At 37.9% G+C, this 11,104-nt stretch overlaps 1 protein-coding gene across 4 annotated transcripts in view; it reads right to left on the bottom strand.

Moving 5' to 3' along the window:
- Positions 1 to 10,854, bottom strand: part of ubr1 (ubiquitin protein ligase E3 component n-recognin 1) — a 112,559-nt gene extending 101,705 nt beyond the window's left edge. For 3 of the 4 annotated variants that reach the window (XM_057858761.1, XM_057858762.1, XM_057858760.1), the window contains exon 1: positions 10,593 to 10,854. In XM_057858761.1, the coding sequence (XP_057714744.1) occupies positions 10,593 to 10,637 (45 nt within the window). In that variant the 5' untranslated portion in view covers positions 10,638 to 10,854. The remainder of the gene's footprint in view (positions 1 to 10,592) is intronic. The other variant, XM_057858763.1, reaches the window with a different exon arrangement.
- Positions 10,855 to 11,104: the final 250 nt, after the last annotated feature.

Consider the following 11,104-nt stretch of genomic DNA (forward strand, 5'->3'; position numbering starts at 1 on the left):
CTAATGCAAAAAAACTGCCCATGCTCAACAAAAAATGAAACACTGATAAAATCGGTGCACCCTGCATTAAATGTTGAGACGTATCATACAATAGTTGATAGTAGTCATGTGCCGGTATTAGACATATGCCGATTACCGGTTTCAAGATATACCGTTGTATGAAAAAGTCAATGTTTCAAAACCGCAAAACACTTTCTGTCATACCGTCCATAGGGTAATAGCTATTTTTTTGTATCCAAAAACATGCAGCGAGAAATCTCTTGCTTGCAGCTGCAAGGCACAGCCCTCCACCACCGGTTATTGCTCAGTGTCAATGAGTCAGCTGTGCAACACGATGGCTGGAAGAAGTGAAACTCCTGAACTTTCCCCCCATCGAAGAAAACTAAATCGCTGGTATGGGAATACTTCGGCTACAGAAAAGTTACAGACGGTCGCAGCTTAGAGGAAGAGGGTCAACAGAAATGTGAAACGATTATGTTTTCTACTCTCTGGCAACTGTGTTGAGAAAGAGTGGGCATAATGTAAACATGATAAGAGTCATACACACGTGCTTTTTATAGAAAATAATTATTGCTGTTCTGATGGTAATAATTTTGAGCTGTGGGTTTAAGCTCACCTAAAGGACTGCATTTATTTTAATTTTATTTAGAATATTTGTTTTATTTTATTTTAACCCAACATTATACATATGTTCCAATTTGCCAATGTTTTGAAAAATAGAAATCCTGTTCAATTGAAAAAAGTTAAAAAAAAATTTTTTTTTTTTAAACCCTGATATCTCAAAGTAACATATTTTAGAGCTGTAATTGCAATATCGTGATATTTTGGCTTAAGGTTATCATACCTTCAGAATCCCATACCGGCACATGCCTAGCCAGTATGAGATTTTGACGGTATGATACCGTTGTTTCACGGCATCACTGAATTGCAACTGTAGCTCTAAAATGTGTTATTTTGAGATGTATGAGTTAAGGAAGAAAAATCTCCATTGAACAGGATTTTTTATTTTTCACAACATATTTGCAAATTGGAACATCAACATGACTATACTATTGCTAAAACAAATAAAATAAAAAATAACTGAAATATTTTAAATAAAACTGAAATAAGTAGAACTTATAGACTAAACCTATAGCCACAGCTCAAGTTGCTGAACATTAAAACAAAAATAATAATTTCCATGAAAAAGTAAAAACATTTCTAAAATATATATATATTAGGGGTGTAACGGTACACAAAAATCTCGGTTCGGTACGTACCTTGGTTTTGAGGTCACGGTTCGGTTCATTTTCGGTACAGTAAGAAAACAAAATGCAAAATATAAATGTGCTAGTTGTTTATTACACACTTTTGTGCTTTCAACAATAGGAACATTAGCCTATACAAAGCTAGAATTCTGCTCAAAAAGTAGCGGGTATTTAAAGATAATCCAACAACAATTTGCCTTTCAGACCCCGCGCATTGGTCAGCTTTCTTTCTGAAAGAAAGAAGAAAAAAAGAAGTCATGTGCTAAAGAGAAAAGCAATCCCAATGACTCAGATTTTAACATGTATTTTACAAATGCAATGCCTAAATGAAACATTTTTTTTCTTATGAACGGTTTTCAAAAGCTTTATTGTTGGATTTTCTCAAGTTAAAGCGCCACACAGAAATTAATCAATTTAATTGTGTTAGCAGGATGTGTGTATTTTATTTAATTACAGGTGTTTTAGCTTATTTCAATTTTGGTAACACTTTATAATAACTATCCGTTTTACTAGTTAATAGAGCATTGGTAAACTGCTGATAAATGATATATTGTTGATTTGTGAAGTATTTGTTAACAGTCTGTTAAGCATTTACAGGGTGTTCCAATATGGTTGACCCCATTCTAAATGCCCATGCTAGTTGATGGATCTTAATAAAACTATATACACTTATGTTGAAGGTCATAAGTGTTATTGGTTAAATATACAAAGAAAAGTACAAATATTTGTTGGTTCTATGGCTGATTTTCATAAATGTGCAACATGAGCGCTGCCTGCAAAATGCCTTATCAAAATGCCTTTTCTTTTGAAGTGAACGGCATTTCTTAACCTGAAAAGATAGAAATGCCAAACCTTACACACAAAAACTTGAAACGTTTCTACGCAAACTGTGTTTCAGGTTAAGAACACCCTGTAAATGCTTAACAAACTGTTAACAAATACTTCACAAATCAACAATAAATCAGTTATCAATCAGTTTACTAATGATCTATTAACTATAAAACAGATAGTTATTATAAAGTGTTACCTCAATTTTTTTATCTAAATGGGCTATTATTTATTTTATTATGTATTTATATTTTACAAATGTGATGTAGTATTCATTTATATTGTATATTTTATGTTGTATAACTTTAGTTCCTATGTGAATATTAGTTCCTACTTGTTTTATTGTGGTAGGAGGATTTTGTATTGAACACGGGGCCGTGTTGGTTATTATTATAGCAGAGAAGACAGCAGTAAATCAACAAGACAAGTCAACTGTGCCCCGATCTACCACTCAAGAGATCTGATGGACTCAAAAAGTATGTCACGATTGCATATTAGTTTGAAAATCGACCGGATCCACCGTATTTTTTACACGAGTGACTTCCGGCCCGATCCTAGCTACCGGTTGTAGTATTGCTGCAGGAGGGCCATGTCTCGCGTCAAATAATCAACTCTACCGTTCTCGTGCGTCGCGTTGAGCCGCTTCTGGGACGCGTCTAACATGCGGCCGCACTGCGACTGGTGTGCATTGGCTGATTGACTTTAACGCCCGCGTTTCACTGCGTTCTCGCGGCGGCCATGTTGTCGCGTGGTTGACGTTTCTTAACTGTCCTAACGTGTTGGTCCTCATTATTGTAGAGAAGACGGAGTAAACATAATCTACACAAACAAACTAACTCGATCAATTCACAGCCTCGAAAAGTAAGGGTTACATTACGTTAGAAACTCGTTCGGTACGCCTCCGTTCCGAACCGAGGACCCCGAACCGAAACGGTTCAATATGTGTGTGTGTGTGTGTGTGTATTGCAGGCACTTCACTGACTTTAAAGCTCCATCCAACATTTTTAGAGACTTGCTCATTTTCTACATATTTCTCTCTCAGTCCAAGTTATGATGCAGGAATATGAGTATGTTCACATTTACTGGGTAAATGTACCACTACTATTATTAATATTAATTAGTTGAATATAATTGGAGAGTGAGAGCAAGGCAATGGTGTACCGCAAGCAACACGTCACTTCCGCTCATTAATATACCTGAGGTTAGCTACTGTTGCTAAGGGGGGGTGGGACATGACCGTTTGTCCCTGATCGGAAATGAATTGAAATAGTGTACGAAGGAGATGTTTACAGAGCTTAACCTACCAATTCTCTCCAAAAATAATGTATCTGGTGCCAAATTTCACTGGCAAAGATGTGGAAGAACATAAAAATGTTCAGTTAAAGAGATGGCTTGAGTGTCGAGGGCTGAAAAAGACGAAAAAAACGAGCCGATCGAAGCATAGCCTTAGCTTTTTTATCGACACCTTTTTCTTACGCGACTGACAATGACATTCTCCTGTTTCAACAAGCTATCCTTTACCACCAGCCCTGTCTTTCTTATATATTATATCCTCTGGTTGTCCTAAGTCTCTGACCGTTCTTGGGGGTAATTTATATTGTTTGTTTTGCGTAGCGATCGCAAGTGCTACACAGTGACAGCCAACGAACACTTTTAATTTTTTCCATTGATAACAAATCTTAATTGTATAATTTATTTACACTCCCCCCTCACTAAACTTGTTTTTTTTTTTTTGTCTTTTAACAACAGAAAATGTAACAGTGGCAGTCAGATACCATTTTATTTCTTTTCAGGTCATTCATTGTCAGACAAAGAAGCACCACTGCACAAAGTCACGCTAAAAAATAAGTTAAAAATATCAAAATGGCTTACCTCTTTGTCCTCTGAAATACAATGCCAACCCAACAAAATGTTTATGGCATAAATGTTTACTGCCGAGCTCATGTTAAAAGTCCGCGCAAGTTGATTAATTCTTCACATTTTTCCTCCAAGTTTTTGGTTTCATCCTTCATATGTGGTACTGTCTAGAGTCGTTTCTACAAGTTCCAAAAAAAGCAATGTGTGATCAGCATGTTTGTTTTTGAAAGATTACCGGAGAAAAGTAGCAGAATTAAGATGGTGTCTATGCTAGGGCGGGTCTATAATGTCCCTCTTCTGCTTTACGATTCGACGTCACGGTCTAAAAATAGCATGCGTGCGGTACGCCATTATTTTAGTAGTCGATTAATCTATGACCTAATCAAACAGTAAAAAAAAAAAAAAAAAAAAAAGGATCTATGTACAACAAAAGAAAAATTGGCTAATTTACGTAGCGAAAGACCGCTAGCTTAAATGCTATAAAACGCTATCGTTTTTTTTTTATGCTCTCAACAAATGGTTCAGACATATATTCCTACAAAAAAACAGCTAAATATACCTATAAACTAAATTACGACAGCATTAAAAGAATATTAGCTCAAACAAAAACGTGGCTTATGTTGGTCTTAACATGGAGCAGCTGGATTCAGCCATGTGAAATGAGGCAGACTAGAGGGCAGTGTATCCACCCAAATCAATAAAACTCAATGCAAACACTTTCAAAATAAACCATTACAACGCCACTTTACTTAAACGAATACTCGAAGCAACAAAATTTAATTTGAATCTTTTTTTTTCCTAATCGAATACTCGAGTTAATCGATTAATCTTTGCAGCACTAATCGTATCATTATTTACACATTATACACACACCCTTTCTCAAAACAAAGTTGCCAGAGAGAAAAAAAAACACAGGCTGTATTTAGGCATGTGCCGGTATGAGATTTTGACAGTACGATAACCGTGAGCAAAAATACCGCGGTTTCACGGTATCACGGTATTGCAATTATAGCTCCCAAAAATTTAGAGATGTATGGGTTAAAAAAAAACAAAACTTTTTTCCATTGAACAGGATTTTTTTTTCAGACCATAGTTGCAAATTGGAACATGAATATATTGTTAAAATAAATAAATTATCAATTAAAAAAATATTTGAAATAAAATTAAAATAAATATAACTTATAGACTATATTCACAGCCACAGCTCAAGTTGCACAAGATTACAGCAAGAACAAAATCATTTCTATAAAGTAAAAACACTTCTGAATAAAATTTTTAAAAATTTATACTGCATGTTTCGCCATTTTCAGCCACTGTGTCAACTCTAGTCTACATGATGTCATGCCTTTGTGTTAAAAAGAACATAAGGAATTCATAAGTTAGATAAAAATGTATAAGTTAGTTAAAATGTCAATATTGTTGTGGAAAGGTTTCATCTAAAAAAAAAATTAAAAAAAAAAAAGCACATTGGGAGTGAGACCTCACCTTGAACCAGCGAACGTGGATTTGTGATTAGGGCAAGATCACCGTTCGCAATTAGCGATCTTTGATGCTTTCACTTTTTCCCCTTCATTCAAGCGAATCAAGCTTGTTTTCTCACTCTGCGGCTGTAACACTCAACGAAGTTGCTCTCCCAGCTGAGCCTAGGCTAACATTCATCTTTGTAAGCTAAAACTTAGTTTGTATATTGAATTTGAAAGGAAAATGTGTGTTTTGTTTTTGGCGAACTTTTTCCATGGTGCTAATCTGTGGAAGCTACTACATGGAAAAATCTAATTGTACAACATTTTAAATGTATTCATTTTGTATATTTAACTTACCACGATTTGAGAGCTCAATAAATTGAAGAACAGTACGCCTTATGTTTGGAGTAATTGTTTTTGGTTATCTGGCTGTGTAGCCGATAGCGTCACTCACACACAGCATCAAACGGGAGGGGGTGAGCGCTGCAAGCCGCTTCTGGCTGCATTTTTGACACAAGAAAAATAGCGAATACCGTCCTACGGTCTGACTGAAAATTTTAGTGGTTTTGAAACCGCGACGTTTTCACACCACGGTAAACCGTGAAACCGCTAACCGGCACATGCCTAGCTGTATTATGACAATGTTATTTTGAACAGATGTTTACAATGGCAGAAGACTTTACAAAAGCACGCTAATAGCGAGAAAACCAGTTAGCCATCTTGGCATGCTATCTAGCCACGTTAACAGCCTCGTTAACAAGCTTACGTTATAGTATTTGTTTTACCATTGCTAGACACACGAATCACGCTGCACGTAAATGTGAAATCATGTTGGAGGTGCTGCCTGCACCTCAGCTGTCCTTCCTCCTCTAACCCGCGGTTGGCTGTTTCTTTTCGGTAGCCGAAATACTCCCATACTAGACTAGACTTTTTAAGGGGGTTTTGAAAAAGCTCGTGTGTAGTTTTGACAGCGACAGCAGTGTCACCGACACACAGGACAGAGCAACAACTGGAGGGGGAGGGGTGAGCACTGCCGTTCCAAGCCATTTCTCACTGCAGTTTTGCAGTTTTGGAACATGAAAAATAGATAATACCGTACGTAAAATTGCTACGTAAAATTTGACGGAAAATTTTAGTCGTTTTGAAACAGTGATGTTTTCATACAACCAGAGGTTGCGCTAGACTTTTTCGTTGTCTGTCATTTTGACTGACAGAGTCATAAAAATCCGGTCATAATCTATTTTTACCCGTCACTTAAATTTTTAAAATGATGATAATGACATTGTGGTGACCCTTTGTTTGGCATAATTCACCTTCCGTACTTGTGTGTCCATTTGGAGAGAGCGTTAGTGGCTACGACACAGTCATGTGACAGAGACACTTAAGAGCCGCGCGCGTTCCGGCTTGAATAGAGTTCACAGAGAGCAGCATAGCTACAGCGGCTGGACACAGCAATTCGAGCTAACAAGACTCTTAACATTGCATACCGCTTCAACATATTCAATAGTATTTAGTTTTCATTCATTTTAAATTAATATTCTGTCCGAACAAGCTTAACAGAGAATCCACACCGTGCCATCACACATCAAGCAGATGAATATGTAACTTTTTTCTCCGCAGTGAGAAAAACAGCTGACTGTGGCCCCAGTAGGTAGGCTACGTATGGAACAATGAAATTAACAGTTCACCTGCTGTGGCCTGAACGGAGTCTTGAATTGCGTGCCCGCTTGTGCAGTCCCTGTTTTTTCACCTCTTTTATCAACACCATCGTCGTTTTGGGGCTTTTTGAAGAAACTTCGGACACTCAGTTGCCTTGACATTTTTCAGAGTAAGGCCAACGACGTCATGCATCAAGAGACACAAGAGCTAATTAATATGCTCACTCGCCACCCTGTGGTCTGGGGTGTGAATTGCAACCTGTCAAAATGACAGGTGGACTTCAGTTTTTTCTGTCACCGTTTTAAAAAATCGGTCAACGACGGGAAATATTCGGTTAACGCGACCCCTGCATACAACGGTAAACCTTGAAACCGGTAACCAGCACATGCCTAGTTTATACAATAGTTCACGAGCAGAGGTGGGTAGTAACGCGTTACAATTACTCCTTTACATTTACTTGAGTAACGTTTTGAGAAAGATGTACTCCTTAGAGTAGTTTTACCACACAATACTTTTTACTTTTACTTGAGTAGATTTGTGAAGAACAAACACTACACTGACTCCACTACTTTGGGCTACACTAGAGTTGTTACATTTTTCCTCTTTATTCTATAGACTGGCTTTTTTTTTTTTTTGCCAGAGATGCTGTCAGTAGCACTGTTTCAGCAATGAAATGTCGCAACAAGAAACACATGACTCAATTACACCATTCAGAGGTAAAAATGTTTTTTCTCCACTAGAGGGCACTCATGCTCTTTGGACAGGTAATGAGGTCATAACGTTCTGGTCGAAATATAATGTTTTTGTGTCATCTTTTTGGCATAATACGGTCATGTAATAGGCTCAGGAACTCAGCAGGGATCCCCAACCATAAAACCCTTGCTACTTAGCCGCAGAGAAATGGTAAATAATTTGTTAACAACCACAACCTGGCCTGGACCTATTGACTAATCAGAGATTTGCGTATGTCGCACTCTCAAGTGCTTGGCCGCCATTACTGGGGTGTTTGCACACCTATAGACCCTACTCACCAACGTCACAGAATGACGTGTCGCTGTATCCGGCCGACATATTGTCCGTCTCTGTTTAGCCCTATTCTCAATGGTTTCAATTAGTCGTAAAGTTTATAGAGCAATTCATGGAAGCCTCGGTGCTTTAAGACGCAGTAAACTCATTGGATGCGTTGCATAAAAGGCGTTATGTGGAAAAGCTTCAGTCTATCCATTCGCCAGATCCATATTTGATGCCTAAATCGATATTTTTCGACCCGCTGTCTTCGCCCTCTCTGCCTGACATCTGCTACCCTGATATCTACAACTATCTTGTCCACACAAAATCAGCCTATTCTCACGAAAGTTTGAAAAACTTTAAGAGCAGCACTCTAAGCAACGTTACTCCGTGTGACCCTTTACTTCCAATTTTCTAAAATGGCGACAATCAATAAAAAAAAAAAAGTTGACTGCGATGGCAGACGCTTCAAGGATAGGTGGATATTGGACTATTTCTTCAATAAAACACGCAACAACTGTGTCTGCCTCATTTGCAAAGAGACAGTCGCCGTTTTCAAAGAGTTCGATGTGACGCGATAATATTACCGAACAAGACACGCTGACATGTACGACAACATTACAGGGAAGATACGCAGCGAGAAATTATAGCAACTTGAAGCAGAAGTATTTCGCAAGAGGCCGAGTGTCGAAAGAGAACGCCACAAAGACGAGATTGTTGAAATTATGAATTTAAAAAAATAATAATAAAGCAAATGTGACACACAGAAGGGCTTGCTAAAATTTGTTTAAATATATTGTTCTATGTAAATCAGCCAAGGTAGCCCCCGCATTTTTACCACACCAAATCTGGCCCCCTTTAAAAAAGGTTTGGACACACCTGTTTAACTGATGATCCGTAGACGAGGCCAGCTTCTTTCACTTGGTACCACCTAAATATTATTCAAAATGTAATGATGGTGGAAGAAATAAGCATCTTGAATTTGAAACTGTATGTTGTCAGTGATTAGCCTCGCAATGATCTTAATTGTGGTTGTCAGCCCAAAACCCTCTAAATATATATTAAATGCATCTTACCAGATATAAAATGACTACTACATAATCTGTGGTAATCGTTTGGAGCCCAGTTTTCTCGTTGAATTTCAGCAGTCCATCTCGCTTTCTTCTCTTCTGTCTCTCGGAATACGGTAGAACTTCAAGTCTCTCTGTCTATCTTCTCTGTTATTGCAACCAACCGTCACACATGCCTTCACCATTTTGATTATTAATATTAACGAGCAGAAAAACACGCCATAATAGGAGGAATTTACGTAGCGGTAATGCGTCAAAACGACGAGTAGACGGACAATATGGCGCGGAGGCGTGGTTGTGACGTCATGTGAGTAGGGTCTATAGCAGCCCAGCGTCAGTCAATGTAAACAGTAATTTTAGCTGCTGTTGGCTGTGTGCTGCAACCGGCGGAGTCTTTGGACAGCTTTTTTTTACGGGGAAAAGGCACCAGCTGAGCCAGAAGAGGAGCCTACAACCAAGTCCATTCTGCATAATATGTGGTAAAAGCTAGCAAATGAGGCAACAAAAGCGAATGCACTGAGAGCATCATACCTCATAGAGAACTGTATTGCTAAAGCCAAGAAACCATTCAAGATTGGAGAAGAACTCATTCAGTCTGCGACCAAGGATATTTGCCATCAAGTTTTAGGAGAGACCACTCTTTAAAAAAGTTTGATTCAGCATATGGTACGTTACATTTTCCCTGCACTAAATGTTCGTTTTTAGCCCTGTCATGTTACAGTATTTTATATTTACTGTCATTTTCTGTCACACATTGCCTGTCCATGAAAAAAAAAAAAAAAAAAAAAGGCCCATATTGCATCGGTCTGTGGTGCAAAAAAGGTTGGGAACCACTGAGCCAAATACACAGTATAATAATGTCAGTTCATATAGATGAAGTTGTTCTTTTTTTATATATATATATAAATCAGACATTGTTAGCATTTACTCACAATGTTACTCGTTACTTGAGTATTCTTTCCAACGAATAATTTTTTACTTGTACTTGAGTACATTTTTGGATGACTACATTCACTTGAGTAATATTATTTAGAAGTAACGCTGCTAATGAGTAAAATCAAATCTTTGGCAACTCTAACCACGTCTGTTCACGAGGGATAGAAGAACATGATTTCACTTTCGGAGCAAGTCGCGGAGTTTTAAATTATCGAACTTTCAAAACCTTTCGTTAATGCAGTACTCAATAAAACATGAGAACATGACCGTTGAGCTATGTATTTTAGTTGATGTGAGTGGCTTAAAAACCAAAAAATCTAAGAATTCTTGAGATACACTGCAGGGACATTTGTGAGAGTCAGCACACGGGCTAAGACCAACTGCTAGCTCGAGGTAGAAATAGAACGTAATTTCAGTGCAAGTTACATGTGAAATGAGCGCGGTTACAATCACGTTGAGCCTGTTGTCTTCCCCCCAAATCCCCGTACACGGTGTCATTCGTGTAAGCTTGTTGAAACGCATACCTTCAGGAGCTCCAACTCGTCGAAAGGTTTCTTAGCCTCCGCCATATTCCATTTGCCGTAAAGGATGGACTGTCGTGAAGCTCCAGATCCCTGACTTAAAATGCTTTTATAATTGTTTTGACAGAATATATTCTAAGCATTTCCACTAACCTTATAATATTTGGATTCAAAAAACGTTGGTGTGCGTCATTTGTGTTGCTCGTTTCCCTCTGTTCTGCTGCGAACTTGTTCTGTTTTGTAAACAAATCATATCGCAAACGAAGAACAGAAGTGCCCCCTAGATGTCGAGAGGAGAGTGGATGTAGATGTCAGCCTAATTGCGTTTATCGACTTCGTCAGGAGTTGAAATGATATATATATATATATATATATTTTTTTTTTTTTTGCAATAATTTTCAACCATGTATGAATTATTGCGATTTACTGAGATTTCAACAGTGACAAAAATGCAAAATCTCAGTGACGTTTTAAGGGTATCGATGTGCACGTTTTAGCTAATTCGCTAGAGGGCG

This window comes from Corythoichthys intestinalis, chromosome 15 (genome assembly GCF_030265065.1).
Source record: "Corythoichthys intestinalis isolate RoL2023-P3 chromosome 15, ASM3026506v1, whole genome shotgun sequence".
NCBI lineage: Eukaryota > Metazoa > Chordata > Actinopteri > Syngnathiformes > Syngnathidae > Corythoichthys > Corythoichthys intestinalis.